Raw genomic sequence first — 20,589 nt, forward strand, 5'->3', positions numbered from 1 at the left:
GCTAAACTGTTAACACTTCACAAAACAATAACGGTGTAGACATTAGTCGAGTGCTAATGTGACTAACTGATAAAACAATACAGTTTGTAAACCAAAACATGTCTATGTTCTATATTATCAAACAAAGTAATTATCAAACAAAGAACAATGACAGTCTACATTAATCGACACATTCCTAGGAAATAGTGGATTTACAGCGTATTATCAGAACTATTTCAGTAAGACCGTAATATCAGTGGTTTACCTGAAAACCTAAGGCTGCACTAGGTATACATCACATATTAGCACAATAAAACTTGGTATTTTAAGCACTCACTTGAAAATGTGTACATAAAGTATTAATCGTACTTACAGGTTGTGGTTCAGAGACGCTTGTTGGTTCAAATAAAGAAGGTACAAACTTATCTTTCATTGACAAGCGTTCAGCGAATTCCGAGTTAAACTTGATAAGATTAGAGAAGCAGCCCTCTGTAAAATGACGAGCACACAACAAAAGGTTCAAATTGTATTGCTGCGGTATCATAGAAAAAGTAATTTTTAACCACTGATTTATCACATCAAACAAACTTGCTTTCACAGCACAGAACACAGTGTCTTCTCACCATGATGTAAACACGCTAACTAGCGAAAGTGTTTGCATTATTATGCTTATGTGTTACCAAGTGATATATATCAGTAATAGGCAGAAGATTAAATATGATGACTTGTTAAGGCAGCTCAGAATCCACTCTTTCTTTTGAGAGACAATATCTTTATTTTTAACTTTGCAGACTGTTTAGATTGAAGAATAGCTACGTTACAAACTGCAAAAAATATATTTTGAAAAAACACATATGACCTGCTCTTTAACAGCTTTATGTGAGGAAAAGACTGATATGTAAGTCATTATTACAGTAGCTCAAAGTTTGAGCTAATGTGCATTGTGCATATAATAAATCAGAGTTCTTTTCAGCTTGAATTTTGAAATTCTTTCAATGTAGTGCACAAGTCATATGAAATAGTGCTTTTTTTAACTTTTTGGAGAGTAAAGGCCAATTCACACCATGGATGATAACCAAGTGGCAACCTTCCGCTCTCTCTATTAAAACCAACACGGAAGTGACTTAAACTGCAATTCATCGACTGGCCGCTAGAGACTGGCTCCAAAAGGGGGTCAATCCCATAGACTCCCCATGTTAAAATGCCCATAACTTTACAGCAGAAAAAATATGTTTACAGCCTGGTACAAAAAGTGGTTTTGGTCTATACAGCTAATTTTGCCCTTTAAGACAACTGAGAGGGGGGTGAATGTTTTGCATAATTAAGGGTGTGGCCACTTGAGTGACAGGTGGATTGCTGCTTCGGTTACCACTGTTGCACTAGGCGGGCGTGGTTTCAGCAACCATCTCCACCCACGTCCCGCCTCTTTGCCCATTTTCGATTATCTGGGAGTAACTCGCGGTGACATGATACCAAGATGGCAATGGCCGTCTCCCGCCCACTATGGGCTTCAAAAATGCTCTTCAGAAACCTATGGGTGACGTCACGGACACTACTTCCATATTTTTTACAGTCTATGATGATAACCATAATGATAAAGATAAAAAAACACTGTCTGGAATTATCTTTTTCTAGCCAGTTAACAATAAAACATTGACAGCCAAGAGCTTGAGCACTGAAAGCAGCAGATGACAAAACTGCACCTTGCGCTTATGATAAACAGAACAACAATGAAGTTGGCATTATAGTAGTCGTTCTTGGTGTGAATGGGCCTTAAGAACTGTAACTGTTCTTCAGAATGAATCGCTTTGTGTTCCATGGAACACAAAACCCCCAATGGGTTCATTCTGTGTGAGCTCTCTCTTTAATCATGGAGTCTTTTTGGAGTGTTTGGTATGATGAATGAAAATGTGTTTGTTTTCTTTTAAGACATGTCTAGCCAGCCTGGGAGCTCAAGGCAACAGTCAGAGCTGCTTCTCTGATGGACGACTGCACTCATCAGGGTGAGAAACACCCGTTTCCAGTAGCTGTTCTGACACTCAGACTTGTAAATCTTCTCAATCAATGGTAGACAATGAAGTTATCTTATGAACTGAGGAGGGCTACTCAAGGGCTATTCCACGGGTACTCCATTACTCTGCTTGACCCCCTCAAGTCAACTAAACCCCTGAGTAACTAAACTCATATAAGAGCACTTTGGGCAGCAGAATCGACCAGTTCTGTAATGATGTATGTAAATCGTTTTATGTTTAAGAAACATTGTTTGTGACAAGTTGCTGAAATTTAAATGCTATACTTTATTTGTTCCCCAAAGCATGGTGGACATGCTGGACTGGAACCGTCTGATCGACGAAAGAATGAAGACATCTGATCTACTGGTTGTCCCAAACCTGCAGGTGGGCAGACAGCAAGAAATAGATACCTTAACCACAGCATAAATTAAGAGGGTTATCGATTTCTCATGGTCTAATTGGTTCTATAAACACTGCAAATGCCTTCGCAGTTTTGAGTTTTTCCCAGGTAATTCAATTATGAGGACATGTCTGGAATTTTGCCTGCAAGAAAAGCAAGAGGCTTCCATCAAGTACTGAAAATACTCTTCATTTTTTTTTGCATAACTTAAAGGTGTGACTTAAAGGTGAAAGTGTTATTTCACTGGTGCTTTTAAGCATATTTGAAATTTTAAGTTCATTTTTGTGCTCACCAATTATGAAAATTCATTATTTATTTTCCCTAGGGAAAAATGTATAAGCAAGACAAACAAGAGCATATCACAAGCATAGAAAATGGTCTCAGTTTTTTTTTGTGCATAATTTAATGGTGAATGTGGACTAGTGCTTTTCTGTGCAAAATGTACAGCTGCAATGGAAAGGTGTTGTGGGTGATTTTCTGGGCATTGCTATGTAGTTGCTAATGAATAAATTGAAATATCATTTATGTGTATATCACAGTTATTATAAATAATAAAAGAAAATTAAATGAAAAAGTTAAACAACTAAAATTACAAACTGAAAATAAACTAAAATTAAAAACAAAAAAATTACACCACCAGTTTTTGGACAGGAAGATTTTAAATGTTTTTTTAAAGACATCTCTTCTGCTCACAAAGCCTGCATTTATTTGCATCCAAAGTACAGCAAAAACTATTTAAAAAAATATTTACTATTTAAAAAGCTCTTTTACATTTGAATATATTTTTAAATGTAATTTATTCATGTGATTTCAAAGCTGAATTTTTAGCATCATTACTCTAGTCATATGAAACTTCAGAACCTTCAGCCTGTCCAAAATATTTATTATTATTATTATTATTATTATTATTATGTTGAAAACAGCTGAGTTAATTTTTTTTTTCAGGTTTCTTTGATGAATAGAAAGTTCAGAAGAACAGCATTTATTTGAAATAGTAATCTTTTGTAACATTATAAATGTCTTTATCATCACTTTTGATCAATTTAAAGCGAGAAAAAAAATATATATATATATACACACACATTCACTTTTTTGAATGGTATATAGTGTATAATGTTACAGAAGCTTTTATTTAGATAAATGCTGACCTTTGGATCTTTCTATTCATCAAAGATTCCTGAAAAAATATACTCAACTGTTTTTAATATTGATGAGAAAATTTAAATATTGAACAGTAAATCAGCATATTAGAATGATTTCTGAAGGATCATGTGACACTAATGACTGGAGTAATGATGCTGAAAATTTAGCTTTGAATTTTACATTTTAAACCGTATTCAAATAGAAAGCAGTTATTTTAAATAGTAAAAATATTTCACAATTTTACTGCTTTTGCTGTATTTTGGATCAAATAAATGCAGGCTTGGTGAGCACAAGAGACTTCTTTAAAAAACCTTTAAAATCTTACTGTTCAAAAACTTTTGACTGGTAGTGTAAATAATAATTTTAAAAAAGAATGAAAATGATAATGAAAACATAATTACTGGACGATACAACTAAATGAAATAAATAAATAAATATAAATAAATGAAATAAATAAAGTCTAATTCAAAATAGTAATAAACACTATAATAACAAGTAACACTAGAGTGACACTGGTTTATATCACAAAAGTTTAATACTAACCCAAATTATGAGCAATAACAATTAACAAGCACTGCTAATACATATTGTTTCCAAACAGGTTTCCAAAACACCTTGTTCTTCTATTTTTCAGTCAGACCAGTAGTTTCTCTTTAAACACTGTTGTACATTTGTTGAGCATTGGACCCAATGTTTACAGTCTTTAGGAAGTTAGCCTGTCAATGCCTTTCTTATTGCATAATAAACTGGAATAGGAGAAGGTTATGCAATACAAAAGAAGAAAATATCTCTGTCCAATAATTTAAAACCATCTGTTTAAAGTAAAACACAAAAATGATTATTAGTAAGATTTACTTCCCAAATAAAAATGCACCCATATGTGTTTGAATTCTGAATTTCTTTTCCTTTTGCATTTATTTTTTAAAAAGACTGGTCGGTTGGAGCCTCTTCTGTCCAGGTTCACCGAGGAAGAGGAAAGGCAGCTGAAAAGGATGCTCCAGCGACTAGACGTCTTGGCTAAGGTGCGTTCATTGGCTGTGTTCCTCTTATATTTCTCCTGTGGTATTCATGCGGAGTGGCAGAAGGTCATGGTCTAACAGACAGTCATGGATGAAGAATGTAACAGAGATCGATTCTGAGAAAGCCTTCGGCAGAGTGTGGAGGTTAGAGAGCTGTTCCGGCCCGTCGACTTGATGCGAGGAACATGTATCGGGTTTATGTCGCACTGTGAAAAGCCGCAGGTACAAGCAGTACAAGCTGTGTGACTCACAGTAGACTCAAGGCTTCCTGTTTTTCAGCCTGGAAGTACCAAATCAAACAAAGTTTGGAGATTTCATATAACAGTTTTTCTTCAAATTGGTTACCTAGAGAATACAGGTTTTTTTTTGGAACTGTGACCTAGTGGATTTCACTCATTCTACAGTGGTTTGTGGTTGCACTGTGACTTACGCCAGTATATTTGCCAACCTCAAAAGTCTGGGGTCAGAAAGTTATTTTTAATTTTTATTTTTTGTCTAAATTATTATTATTCAGCAAGGATGCATTCAATGCAATCAAAAGGGACAGTAAAGACATTTATAATGTTATAAAAGATTTCTATTTCAAATAAATGCTGTTCTAGCGAACTATCTATCTAAAAATACTGTAAAAATGTGTCATGGTTTTCCCACAAAAATATAAAGCTTCATAACTGTTTTTAACATTGATAATAATTAGTGGTGGAACGTGCTGCGTTAACGTGAAACTCTTATCGCGCGATAAAAAAAATATCGCCGTTAATCTATTCTCAAATTTGGGTTGGGAGCTGGGTCTAAACTACGCAAACTATGATGACTTTCACCTTGATAGTTTAACGCGGATGTATACCGAAGACTGTAGAATATGGTCGCGCGTTTATGTCTCCTCCGCCAAAACACAGACGGGATCGTGTCGTCCTCCATTCATAAAAACCGAATCTACTATAGCGAAATGCCACGTAAATTCGTCGTTTTTTGGATTCATAAATCAAATGTTGGTCAGTCACTTAATTCAAATCGCGATATGGACTAGTGTATGTGAAAACTGAAATGCAAAAAGACCGTTTTAATATGAATCCGATATGTTCCGTTTGCCTAGCTGTATGTATGCATTGCGGAGACGAGCTTTTACTACACGCATACTGAAACACACGTGACGCTCCCGGTAATTTTTGGCATTTTCATCTCACATGAACAGATAAACTCAATCTCGCAAACTGCTGTGAGTGTCACTTTTACCGTTCTCTTACGAGAGGGAACGAGTACTGCGTAAGAAGTATCTTACGCAGTACTCGTTCCCTCTCTAGAGAGAACCGAGGTTACGTTAGTAACCGAGTACGTTTCATTTGAGAAAACTAGCATCATATCATACTGTATGACACAGAAACTTCAAGGCAACCTGTCAAAATAAAAGTACAGTGTAACATGTAATGGGCTGGGTAGGTGTTGACGTTAAAAAAAACACAATCTAATAGGGAGAAAAAATAATTTCATTGTTAGTAAACACAAGTACATCTAATTGAACATAATTTATTTTCATCAACAAATTATCATAGAACAGCTTTATGAGCTTTATGATCCATTCTCAAAGACTTTAAGTCATTATTTGGGTAGCACACATATTCTGAATGCCTTCAGCAGAATTCAAATTAGCCATTTTAATCTAGATTAATCTAGATTAATTCCAAAATTTAATCTAGATTAATCTAGATTAAAAAAATTAATCTATGCCCACCCCTAATAATAATGTCTCTTGAGCTGCATATTAATATGATTTCTGAATGATCATGTGACTTTAGACTAGAGTAATGATGCTGAAAATTCAGCTTTGCATCACAGGAATAAATTCAATTTTAAAATATATTCAAATAGAAATTTTACATTAGAATAATATTTCACATTATTACTTTTTTTCTGTATTTATTAACAAATAAATGCAGCCTTGAAAAGCATAAGAGACTTTCACTAACATTAAGAAACCTTACCGACCTCAAACTTGAGCAATACTGTAGTTAAAACATTTTGTTTCTTCATTTTGAACAGTATATTTATTGTTTTACCCTTTAAACCTTTCAAACTACTTCAATTCTGAAATTTCTGTGTGTACGCTTTAAAAAAAAAAGTCACTTGGTTTGTTATTTTGTTATTTAATTCAATGACATTCAGACATTTTTAAATGTCCAAATACTCTTTAGCGCCACTGTATCAGTGTCATTATTATATTATTATATATATTATTTGATATTTTCCTGTTTTTCAGCCTGTAAGTACCAAAATAAAGTTTGGAGGTTTCATAGAACATTTTTTCTCCAAATTGGTTACCTAGAGAATACAAATGCAAGTCGGAACTGTAACCTACTTGATTTTACTCCGTTTTTTTGGTCTGAAAAAAATAAATAAATAAATAAATAAAAATAATAAATTATTCAGCAAGGATGAATTCAATTTATCAAAAGTGACAGTAAAGGCATTTATAATGATGTTCTTATGAACTTTCCATTCATTCAAAAATACTGAAAAAACTTTCTTGAGCAGCAAATCAGCATTTTAGAATGATTTGTGAAGAATCGTGACTTTAGACTGAAGTAATGATGCTGAAAATTCAGCTTTGCATCACAGGAATAAATGAAATTTTAAAATATATTCAAATAGAAAACAGTTATTTTACATTATAATAATATTTCACATTATTACTTTACTGTACTTTTTAACAAATAAATACAGCCTTTGTAAGCACAAGATGCTTTCACAAACATTAAGAAACCTTACCAACCTCAAACTATTGAGTACTGAGCAGTACTGTAGTTAATACTTTGTATCTTCATTTTGAACAGTATATTTATTGTTTTAGCTTTTAAACCTATCAAACTGCTTTTATTAAGTCTTTTGCATGTACTTTCCTTAAAATTAATGCCACTTGGTTTGTTATTTTGTTATCTAATTCAATGACATTCAGACATTTTTAAATGTCCAAATACTCTTTAGCGCCACTGTATCACTGTCATTATTATAGCTGAAGTTATAGCATCATTATTTGTTGACAAATCCTTGCTTATATCAGGAATGACGGTTGCCACATCAATTAAAATGCCGCTGTCTGTGGTGATATCTTTTTTTAGTCAGCTGATTAATGTGTTTTTAACTCACCGCCTGCTTCTCATGTGCTGAACAGCATGCGGTGGAAAATGGCGTAAGGCTGATGGTGGATGCCGAACAGACGTATTTCCAGCCTGCCATCAGCAGACTCACTGTGGAAATGAAGAGAATCTTCAACAGAGACAAAGCTGTCGTTTTCAACACCTATCAGTGCTACCTCAAAGTGAGCCTCACACATGCACACACATGTCTGACACCTATGAATGCTGTTAACATGGATCACATAATGATATTCTGGGATTTATCTACAGTTAGATGCTGTGCAGAAAGCAGTTTTGCAATTAATCTCGAAAAGAAATAAATGATGATGGTGACAATTAAACACATGCAGTGCACGCACATTAATGACAACAACGAGTCTTTCTGTCATAATAGTGTTTGCTTATAATGTTGGTCATGGGTTTTTCGCACCAAAAATGAAAACAATTAGTTATTCATGATCATTTCCCACCTTCTCTTTAGCATTTATGAATAATTATGCTTTTTTTGCTACTATTAACCTTTAAAAGATTTGTTCACTTCAAGAATAAAAATGTCCTGATAATTTACTCATCCCCATTTCAAGATTTTCATGTCTATCTTTCTTCAGTTGGAAAGAAATTAAGGTTTTTGAGGAAAACATTCTCCATATAGTAGACTTTAGTTGGGATCGACAGGTTAAAGGTTCAAATTGCAGTTTCAATGCAGCTTCAAAGCACTCCACATGATCCCAGCCCAGAAATAAAGCCAATTTGGATCCGATTGTTCCATTTTTCGCCCTATAGTGGCAGTCGCACAACTTTCAAATTGGTCGTGCTTGGCTTATTCACCATGGTAAAATAAATGATTTTAAAGAATATAATTACTGTAGGAATGTATCCACACAAAATAAATGACCCCCAAAATTAAAACATAGTAGGTTTTATAGGGCTAATCAACGTAAATATTGATTCAATAAATATAAAATAATTACTTTTGCCATGATTATTCTGAAGTGCCATTTTGCAGAAATAGTGTTTACAGAATAGCTTTAAAGTGACAAAATATTGGTAATTGACCATATGCATGGAGCGTTCTTTAGAACCTCATAATGATAAGCCAGCTTGTAAACTTCTGCTGAAGCTCATTTTATATGTGCTATATATAGGTGGACAATCTTGAGACTCCTCTACTGCCTCGTTATATCAGAAACAAAAAAATAATAATAACTGCAACATCGTAAATAATGATAGCGGCATAAACATTCAGTTTCATATTATTTAACAACAGATAATATAAATGCCGAGCCTGGTAATCCCAGGAGAGCACCTGCATAGTTGTACATTTAAATGCTGACAGCTAAACACTGTGATAACGTGTTTAGGCTAACGTTAGCTAGCTAGCGATACTTCTCTTCAAGGACATCTTAATCGTATTCTTGATAATCAGTAACTTGCCTTCATAGTCATGAACACATTTTTAAAATCTTGTAATATTTTAAAGCCTTTATTATTTTTCAACTCTACAGCTGTGCAATAATATTCACTTCAAAAAACTCGCTTCTCATTTATAAAGACGACATTGAAAAAAATGTCTTTAACAGAAAACAACATCTTTTTAAGATGAAAATGACATGAAATTACCCATATAACCAGAAGATGGCAGCAGAGGATCAATCATTGGCTGCAACTGCCATTTCAACTCCCTAGTTTTTTCAAGACGTCTTGCTTTTCAATTTATTATAAAGTTACTAGTATAATAAATTTTAGTCCTTTTGCCGCACTGAAGTATATGGTATAGCAAGTGCAGAAAGTCATTAAAATAAATAAATAAGCTCAGACACAAACAGCCTATAAGGGTGAATTATTTAAATATGTGTATATAGTTCACTACAAATTAAATAAGTTAAATATGAATGGTATAAGAATTAAATAATGCACTCAATATGAATTGATATGAATTTGAAATATTTTATATAATTTAATAACTACATCTTTTAAGCTTTATCTTGAACTGTAAAAGCTATTAAATATTGTTTTATTTACTGAATGAATATCATTCTATATTTAACTAACACAAACTTGTTACTGCTGTAGTTTTGTTACTCTGAATTTAGTCTAATTCATTTAATGCACAGCTCTTTGCGGATTTATAATTGATTGACTTGAGTGGTGTGGATTACTTGTGGATTATTGTGATGTTTTTATAAGCTTTTTGGTCTCTCATTTTGATGGCACCCATTCACTGCATCTATATCCTACATCTTGGATGGCCTGAGAATGAGTACATTTTTTTTTTTGTCGATTTTCACTTTTGAGTGATCTATTCCTTTAATGTTGTCTAACCTCTTTACATATTAAACAAGTCCCCACAGCATTAATTTCAATTCCATGACAATTTATGAATGATCCGTTTTTGCCATTTGGTTTCTGAGGGAGGTCTGCATTGCAAATGTAAGAGTATTTTTACAGAATACATCAAATTCATGCAAAATCAGGTTATCTGTTGCAATGTTTTGAATTCTCTGTGCTCAGGAGGCATTTGATAATGTGTCCATGGACGTTGAGTTATCAAGAAGGGAGGGCTGGTGTTTTGGTGCCAAGTTGGTAAGGGGGGCTTACATGTACCAGGAGAGAAGCCGAGCTGCGGAGATTGGATATGAAGACCCCATCAACCCTGACTATGAATCCACTAACAGAATGTACCACAGGCAAGAAATGTTCCAAATTCTTCCTTGCAAATTTCACGCTTTAAGTCTGTTCCAAAACGTAGTGAGCTGCCTTGTTGTCTACAAAGACTGCTGTATTCTAAGGCAGCATCTGAACTGAAATGGAGCCTCATAAGTGACTCATCTGAAAGCTCTTCTTGGGCAGCAACTCCAATAACATTCACTCACCCACGCCAAACAAATAGAGATGCTCGCAAAAAAACACACAAGAGACTCGACTAACCCTCACAGCTGATTCCAATAGAGTCTGATGCAGGATGGCCAAGGACTCCCACTTTCAACCCACATCCCCATCGTCTGATATTAAAACCTGTCCAATTTTCTCTTAGCTCACATTAAAGCAAAATTTCAGATATAGGCTGTAATTGCTATATCTTTAGTTTTTAAGTTAAGTTAGGCTTTAATTTATCTTTAAGTTATTTTATATGTCATATCTAATTGTTTCATATTATTACATTTGTTGATTATCTACAGAGTACATATCTGGGTTATTAGAATATTAGATTATGTATAAGCAAACAATACTGGGATTGATATTTCAATGCCAAGACAGTATTAAACAACTTTGGCTCATGAATATTAATTAAGTAACCTGACTGGACAGTCTAGAAAAGCACAGTCATTGTGGGCTGATTTAATATTCATGAGCTCAGTCTTTGCCATATAATGACATCATTACCCACTAATCTTTGGCTCCTGACCCTTTAAACTCTTACCAGAACTCAACCAATAAGCTTACATAGCTTTTCCAGTCATATGCGATTACTGGGTAAGGGTTTTTTAAAAGTATTTTTTTCCAGACACTGGATTAGGTAGAGAAATGTATATTCATTATAGATAATTCCATGACTATTTTATTTTATTTTATTTTATTAATCGCAATTCTAGGTTTTATGAGACTATGGGAAGCCTGGTGCCTCAGTATAAATTGCTAAATAATACTAATTTTTAAGTAAGTAGTACATTTTAAATAAAAAATGACATTTAAATAATGTTAATTATTATGCCAGTAATTATGACATTTATTTTGTTTTTAGCTGTTTACTTTTTAAAAGCTGTTTGACCTTATTTTAATTAACTGTACATCATTTTTATTCCATGTTCAGTCATGTTACCCAGATGATGGAGTAATATGACTGGACAGTCCTATTATAAGAGCACAGTCAGTGTGAGCTAATTTAATATTCATGAGCTCAGTCTTAGCCATATAATGACATCATTGCCCATCAGTCTTTGGCTTCGGATTCTTAAACTCTTACAAGAACTCACTTTGACCTATGAGTTTACTTGACCTTTACAGTCGTTTGTGACCCTGGACCACAAAAGTAGTTCTAAGTAGCATGGGTATATTTGTAGCAATAGACAAAACTACATTGTATGGGTCAAAATTATATATTTTTTTCTTTTATGCTCAAAATCATTAGGATATTAAGTAAAGATCATGTTTCATGAAGATATTCCATAAATATATAAAAAATATTGATTTGTAATATGCATTGTTAAGAACTTCATTTGAGCAACTTTACAGGTGATTTTCTCAGTATTGGAATTTTATTATTATTATTATTATTATTTTTATTTTATTTTTTTTTATTACTGGTTTTGTAGTCCAGGGTTACATTTGTGATTACTGAATACGTTTTTTATTTTTATTTTCAATTTTATTATTTATTCTTTTTTTAGACACTTGATTAGCTAGAGAAATTTATATTTATACAATTAAAATCGATTTTTATTATGATGATTTTAGAAACTACACTTTAAAATTTCAGGTTTTCCGAGAGTATGGGAACCCTGCTTTTTTATTCATGGAACAACTTGAAGTCATTCTGCAAAAATGACAGTTGTTGAAGAATACAAATGAAAATACATTACATTATGTCTGATGATTATGCCATTCATCTTTTTAAATATTTTTTTTAGCTGTTTAACTAAGCTTGTTTGGTCTTATTTGTTTTTGTTTTTACATCATGTTTTTACATTCAGTTCACTGAAACCATCTAGATGGACAACGTGTTTTGGAACAGAGAGTTATGGAAACATTCTTCATTTAATAATGTTTTGATTCAGGAAGGGGATCTGTGGGGTCAGGTTCACTTTGGCTCTCTTTAAGGAGCAGGATGACATGGCCAAGTAGGTTCTGAGTCCAGCTTATCAGTCCTAAGATACTTGTCACATATAGGCCCTTATCGCAACATCATACTTCCCCTGAACTGTGCTTCATTCAGATGGTATATGTGCTGACAGAATGTTTCACAGGCAGGAGAGATTTATCTAGAGTCTTGGCTTATCTCACTGTAGGTAAGCCTCTTATGATTAAGGCACATTCTGACAGCTTTCAAAATAAATCAGATCTTTTCAAAAGCTTTTGTGTTTGGCGGTCAACAGTCATGTTGGCTGAAAGTGTGGACCAAAAGCAGGAATGATTTATGAGCAGCTGGTGTCTTTCAGGTGTCTGGATTACGTACTGGAGGAGATCGAACGAAATAAGAAAGCAAATGTCATGGTGGCATCCCACAATCTAGACACTGTTAAACACACACTCAGAAGGTATGACTGTTTATCTTTCTTTTTACTCTCTCTTTTTTTCTGTCTTTCTATTGTAAACAGTATATAAACCATCATGAACAATTGTGATTTCCACCACAACTCTATATATCTATTAATTTTTTGGTGATAATGATGGTGGTTTTCTTGGAATATAATGTCTGAATCTTGCTAAGGCTAATTTCATAGCTAGAATTTATCCCAAATATACATTCTTTAATATTTTTCACACAGTTTAATTAAAAGTATTTGTCTGGATTTATTTTCTTTTTTAATGTCAAATCTGTCATATTACATGTTAAGCATTCTCTTCACTAACATGATAGTTTTAACTACACTGAAAGTACACTCTTTGTTTAAATTACCATTTTTAAAATATTTTTTTTTTTCAGAATATTTTAATGATGAATTTTGATTAGGGCTGGACAATATATCGAGCTCAATATCGTATTCGATATTAAGCTCGATATGGCGTAGCTTGTCAGAGATTTATGTGTATTAATTGCCGCTCCAGCGTAACCTGAGCGGAACGCACGTGATGGAGATTTACTACTAATCAAAGTACCGGCTTCATTGACTAAACGCGCCTCACAATATCGTTCGATATATTGTCCAGCCCTAATTTTGATATTTGAAGACTAAAAGTCACATTTAAAGACTCATGAAATTCTGGAGGCAAAATTTAACATTCTAAAATGGCAAAATGTTACATTCAAAGGCAAACTGTAACATTGTAAATGAAAAAAAAAAAATCTGAAATGTCAAAATGTAACAATCTAAAGCAAACAGTAACATTTTAAAATGGCAAAAATGTAACATTCTAAAGAGGCAAAATGTAACATTCTACGACGGCAAAATGTAACATTCTACGACGGCAAAATGTAACATTGTACGATGGCAAAATGTAACATTGTACGACGGCAAAATGTAACATTTTAAAATGGCAAAATGTAACATTTTAAAATGGCAAAAATATAACATTCTGAAGTGGCAAAATGTATCATTCTAAGATGGCAAAATTGTAACTTTGTAAAGTGACGGAAATTTAACATTCTAAGGCAAAATGTAACATTCTAAGATGGCAAAAATTTAATATTCTGAAATGGCTAAATGTATTGTTTTAAAATGGCAAAAAGTTTACATTCTAAATTGAATAAATGTATCATTCTAAGATGGCAAAAATGTAACTTTGTAAAGTGGCGAAAATGTAACATTCTAAGATGGCAAAAAAGTAACATTCTGAAATGCAAAATGTAACATTCTAAGGCAAAATGTATCATTTTAAGATGGCAAAAATATAACATTCTAAAGTGGCAAAAAATGTACATTCTAATGCAAAATGTAATGTTCTAAGATGGCAAAAATATAACATTATAAAGTGACAAAATGTAACATTCTACAATGGCAAAAATGTAAAATTTTAAGGCAAAATTGTAAATCTAAGATGGCAAAAATGTAATATTCTAAAATGGCAAAAAGTATTATTCTATGATGTAAAAAATGTAACATTCTGAAGTGGCAAAATGAAAATCTAAGATTGCAAAAATGTAACACCATAAATTGGCATCATAATTCTAAGATGGCCAAAATGTAACACTCTAAAGTGGGACAATTTAATATTCTACGATGGCAAAAATGTAACATTCTAAAATGGCAAAATTTTATTTATAAGGCAAAATGTAACATTCTAAGATGCCAAAAATGCAACATTCTAAAGTGGCAAAATATATAATTTTAAGATGGCAAAAATATAACTTTCTAAAGTGGCAAAAATTGTACATTCTAAGGCAAAATGTAACATTCTATGATGGCAAAAATATTACATTTTAAAGTGGCAAAATGGACATTGTAACACCGTGTCTACACTGGACGCGACAGTTGTCGCGCCGTGCCACAACAGTTAAAGTCTATCAACACTGGACGTGACAAAACAACTGTTGCAAATCATTTGAGCTTTGTGTGAGCACGTCATAAATTAAACGCAGCAGCAGTTTACTGTTGGGGATTTGTCGTGTTGCGCCGCACCGTATCCAGTCTAGACCGCATAATGTTTATATTGTATTTTGTCGCATTGCCCCGCCACGTTCGCGTCCGGTGTAGACACGGTGAAAGATGGCAAAAATGTAACATTTTGAAGTGACAAAATGTATCATTTTAAGATGGCTAAAATGTAACTTTCTAAATTGGCAAAATGTATCATTCTACAATAGCAAAATTTAACATTCTAAGATGGCAAAAAGGTAACATTTTAAAATGTCTGCTTTTACTGCTACTTTTGATCAATTGAATTCATTTTTGAATAGACATTAATTTATTTAAAAAAATTACAAACTTTTGAACGGCAGTGTATATCAAAAATATACACATGTAAGGCATTAGAAGTCACAAATTGAATTCATGTTGAAATTGTTAGTTTGAATAAAAATCAACCTCTAGACATAAAGTTAAAAGATGTTAAGCAAAGAAAAACCTACATTTACATTTACAGTGTAATCATGTTGTTCTTTTAATGTCAGGTCCTTCCCTACTCCACCAGGACCATTTAGATCCCTCTGGGAGTAAATTAATTTGTGTAAATTAATAATGTAATGTGCATTCATTAATTTGATGTAATCACTCCTTAGGGGTGTAACCTCATTTGACAAAGGTGTACCAGTGACCGATGTCATTAACATTCTCTGTCACAATGTCATAGAGTTTCACCAGGACATGATTCATATAGAGGTCCACACTGGTTACCCTCCTTTTACATCATTCACACTTAATATCACCTTAAGTGTCTCAGAATGTGTCTTGTTCGTGCGTGAAATGGCTGTAACCGATAAGAGGGTGTAAAACTTTGAGTGAGCAATCGCAAGAATGTATCCGGTATTAAATGACCTTGCCAAAGGGGCCTCTCTCATTTTTCACTTTCTGTGACTGCGCTCTGTGTGTTTATGGTCTAACAGGATGAATGAAATGGGTCTGGCACCCACAGATAAGACGGTGTACTTCGGCCAGCTCCTGGGAATGTGCGACCAAATCAGCTTTCCGTTAGGTAAACACACACAGACACAAGCTAGCAGTGTTTATAAAATCACTTCTAAAATGATCACATTAGTGAAATTACAGTTAACACTTTATAATAAATGTTATTACTTATAAACCATTGCTATTTCAGTATTGTTAAGATACTGTTGTACTTTTTGAATTATGTTTTAAATTTTCCATTTTCACTTAGAATTTTAGTTTTTTTTTTTTTTTTTTGTATTTTATTAGTATTTAAATAATAATTATTATTTAATTAGTTGTTTTTTTTGGTTACACTTAAGTATAGGAACCAATTATTACTATTAACTAGTTGCTTATTGTTATGTATAGTACTCATCATATTGGCTGTTTATTAATATTTAGTACTTTAAAAAGCACTTATTAATGGTTTATTCTGCAGGACCATATTATACATCATCAATCCTACCCAATATCTATACTTAAAGGGATAGTTCACCCAAAAATGAAAATTTTATGTTTATCTGCTTACCCCCAGGGCATCCAAGATGTAGGTAGGTGACTTTGTTTCTTCAATAGAACACAAACCAAGATTTGTAACTCAAACCGTTGCAGTCTGTCAGTCATACAATGGCAGTCAATGGTTACCAAATATTTAAGAGTAAAAACAACATACACAGACAAAACCAAGTTAAACCCTGTGGCTTGTGATGATACATTGAGGTCATTATTATTATTATTATTATTATTATTTAAGTTATATATTTATTGTCACACAATGCTATATGTAAGATAGCATACAATATAAAGTGTTACCAAGAGTACAGTTATAAAATGCAGTCAATCAAATGGATAAATCACAGAGGAAATACAGTAAAACATTTTAAAATTGGTATTCTTCTCTTGTCTTCTCATATCTCTAGCTCAGGCAGGATTCCCAGTGTACAAGTATGTTCCGTATGGTCCGGTGAACGAGGTGATTCCATATTTGTCCCGTCGGGCACAGGAGAACCGTGGCATTATGAAAGGAGTTCAGATGGAGAGAGACCTCCTGTGGAAGGAGCTGATGCGCCGACTGACCAGTGGAGAGGTCTTCTACACACCTGCTGTATAAAACACACACCACTTCTCACCAGAGACTCCTTATGCTTGTTTTTTGCCTGTTCACCCATCCATTCGTAAATCTTTTTTTTCCACTCTCACTCAGGCTGTTATGATATATCGCACACTGGATCCGTTTAAATCAAATACCACAGTTGGGTGAAGCTCACAAAATGCAAATCATGTTTTACAGATCACCAATCTATAGAACAAAAATATGTATTTGGATAAAGAAAATGAAGAGTTTTTGCTTTGCAGCATTTTCATGACAGTTAAGCACATTTTGCCTCACAATTCTCATTACTTTGTGTCTAGATGTTTGATTTTTGTCAACCATGGATCCTAGAGCTGCTCAAACATATTCATCAAGTATTAATGGGTGAATCTCATCAAATCATATTTTACCTGAAAATCATAAATATATTATAGGAAATATTTCAATATTAGCATAAAACAAAGCTGGTTAAACATTTATTAAATATTAATGGGTGAATTGCACAATGTCACACACTGTAAAACTGTCATATTTTAAAATGCACTATTTATATTTTCTATGAATACACATTTTTTGAATGTTTTTGCATATTCAGAAGCATGTTTTTCCATTTTAGAGTAGGTATTGCACATTAAAGTATTTGTATTTTAGAGCAGTAATGGAAATCTCATAAGGATCATGCAAAAAATAAAATAAAATAAAAATAATTAAATTTAAATATCCAAATGCAATATGTTAAAGACAATTTAGGAAAATGTGCTTAACTGTCATGACAAAATCGTAAAGTTCCTTTTAAAAAAAATCACCTGAAAACCACAATGCTATCAAGTTCTCTTCCAGAACAAAGATGTACAGATTTGCTCACCCCCTTGTCATCCAAGATGTTCATGTCTTTCTTTCTTTAGTCGTGAAGAAATTCTGTTTTTTGAGGAAAACATTTCAGGCTTTCTCTCCATATAGTGGACTTCTATGGTGCCCCCGAGTTTGAACTTCCAAAATGCATTTTAAATGGGGCTTCAAAGGGCTCTAAACGAGCACGGAAAAAGGGTCTTATTTAGCGAAACGATTGGTTATTTTCTAATTTTTAAGTTAAAATTATAGACTTTGTAACCTCAAATGCTCGTCTTGTCTAGTTCTACGTGAACTCTTATGTATTCCAGTTCAAGACAGTTGAAGTAGGTCGAAAAACTTCCATCTCATTTTCTTCTTCAACTTCAAAATCGTCCTACATTGCCGTTTTACCTTCTCTTGTAAAGGGCATATGATCTTCGCATGTTCACTGTAAACACTGGGTCAGTTCTTCTGAAGTCGGGCGATTTTGAAGTTGGAGGAGAAAATGAGATGGAAGTTTTTTGACCTATCCTAACTGTCTTAAACCAGAATACACAGAGTTCACACAGAGCTGGACACGAGGAGCATTTGAGGTTAAAAAGTATATAAATTGTTTTTCCTTTTTTGGAAATAACCGATCGTTTTGCCAGAGAAGACCCTTCTTCCTTGGCTGGGATCGTTTTGAAGCCTGTTTTTTAAACTCCATTTTGGAAGTTCAAACTTGCAGACACCATAGAAGTCCACTTTATGGAGAGAGATCCTAAAATGTTTTTCTGAAAAAACATAATTTCTTAACGACTGAAGAAAGACATGAACATCTTGGATGATAAACGGGTGAGTAATTTATCCGTAAATTTTCGATCTGGAAGTGAATCTCTCCTTTAACTACTAAAATAACCTTTCAGAATCTAGTATCTGGAAGATAATACCAAGTAACAACAGTTTTTATTCCAGTAGCAATAACTGTAGTCACAATGGTATTTTAGAGGAAACTGCAGTTACCTCAGTGCATTTTTGTAAGGATTATACTCTTCCCTTTTCATATAATCTTCCTCTAATTCACTTTCCACCACATTTCCATTGCTCTTCTCTTTATTCCATTGACGGTCTGGCTTTGCACTCTTTCTCTTCTCTCATCCATCTCTCCGGCACCTTTATGACTCTGAAAGGGCTCCTGAAAATGTCAGACGCCTGAGTGTGCACTGCTGCTTTATACCCCACCTTTATTCCTCGAGTGGAACACTGATAATAAAAATATAAGCATGATTTAAACAGTAATAAACAAACACATCAGTATCACTTTCTGATAATGACGGTTTGAATTCAAGGATAACAACGCCTGGAGTTGGAGAACAATTTTTTATGTATGCGACATTTCATGCTCAGAATTGTGGGTAAGTTGGAATGCAGGCAACAGCCCGTCGTCAAGATTCCATAACCCCATAAACCTGTAAACAGATTATATTTCATTATATTTCAGATGTAATGTATTCCAAGCGAGTGGTTTGTTTGCGCCCAAGCCAAATCTTGTAATTTGCACAGTGGATTTCATAGAGAATAGTACAGAAAAAACACATTGTTTTATGGAACTCGCTGAACTTTATTTTCGCCCCTTGCTGCTCTCGATATCTCTCTCGTGCCCAGATGTGCTCAATGAACTTTAGACTTTCTGATGAGATGATTTTAAGTTGGGTTTTCGGCGTAATGATTCTGGTGTTTAGCATATACACGGCGAGAATTAAATCTACACTTTTATTATCTGTGTGATGAAGCCTTTTATGCTTAACCAGTGCTTTCTCCCGCTCTGTTAATATTTTCTTTCCCTCTGTGGGAAGATGAATAAAAAGCTTTAATTAATTGAGCCGAAGTTAATGATTTCTAGACAATTGCTCTTAAGTAAATGGCACAATTCCTCATCCATTTATATCCCGTTTAAAAAATCCATGATGAATTAACAACCCTTTGGGCCTTTTGCTCTCAGAAATAACAGGACAGACTATAATGTGGGTATGGCTGGATCCTAATTTGCATATTATCCATACTATTTAGTATGCAAAATTAGTATCGGTCCATCCCAAATCATTAAACTGGTGAGAAAAAAAAATTAACAATTAAAGATGGTCTGTGCTTTCAGCAAACAAATTAAGTTCTATCAAGACAAAACTAATACCGTTTGTTTTACTTCTACATCCAAGTTCAATATTATTGCATTTTAAGTTAAAATAAGGAAACATAACTACCATAAACTAATAGTGATGTAGACTTTTCTTAATTTGACAGATCCTTTCCTAGTTTGTCAAACTAGTGTGTTAGTTAATTGAACGAACTTAAAGGGGCAGTATGTAGGAATTTTCATATATAACTTGGGACATTTGGCTGGAAAAATCAAAAAGATGTGACATTTACAAGTTCCTGAGAGCCTCTCAGATGAAATGAATGCTTACGATGTTCAGGATAATGCTGAAAGAGCTTTACGTCAATGTGTCATGCAAAGAAAAGGGATAAATTCAAACTATGGTCTCACAGAGCCAGACCTATATAGTCTCAGATACATTATAGGCTCATTGGAAAATCGCGCCTCTATATACATTTCTGCAAAACTGAATAAAACGTACCTAAATGTAAGAATCGCTGCAGTTTCCAGTTGAAATGAACACTAGAGGCAGTAAAACTCCCACGACTTTTATTCCTTTTCACACAATTACTAGCAGAATATTATGTTATGACTTCAAAAC

The 20,589-nt window shown here is 33.6% G+C and overlaps 1 protein-coding gene across 1 annotated transcript in view; it reads left to right on the forward strand.

Moving 5' to 3' along the window:
• prodhb (proline dehydrogenase (oxidase) 1b) overlaps nt 1–19,609 on the forward strand; it is a 30,741-nt gene extending 11,132 nt beyond the window's left edge. The window contains 8 exon segments of the mRNA XM_073841098.1: nt 1,909–1,982; nt 2,294–2,375; nt 4,464–4,556; nt 7,723–7,869; nt 10,199–10,374; nt 12,844–12,942; nt 15,888–15,976; nt 16,851–19,609. Of these exon segments, the coding sequence (XP_073697199.1) occupies nt 1,909–1,982; nt 2,294–2,375; nt 4,464–4,556; nt 7,723–7,869; nt 10,199–10,374; nt 12,844–12,942; nt 15,888–15,976; nt 16,851–17,041 (951 nt within the window). The 3' untranslated portion in view covers nt 17,042–19,609.
• The last annotated feature ends 980 nt before the right edge of the window (nt 19,610–20,589 follow it).

Source organism: Garra rufa, chromosome 5 (assembly GCF_049309525.1).
Source record: "Garra rufa chromosome 5, GarRuf1.0, whole genome shotgun sequence".
Taxonomy (NCBI): Eukaryota; Metazoa; Chordata; class Actinopteri; order Cypriniformes; family Cyprinidae; genus Garra; species Garra rufa.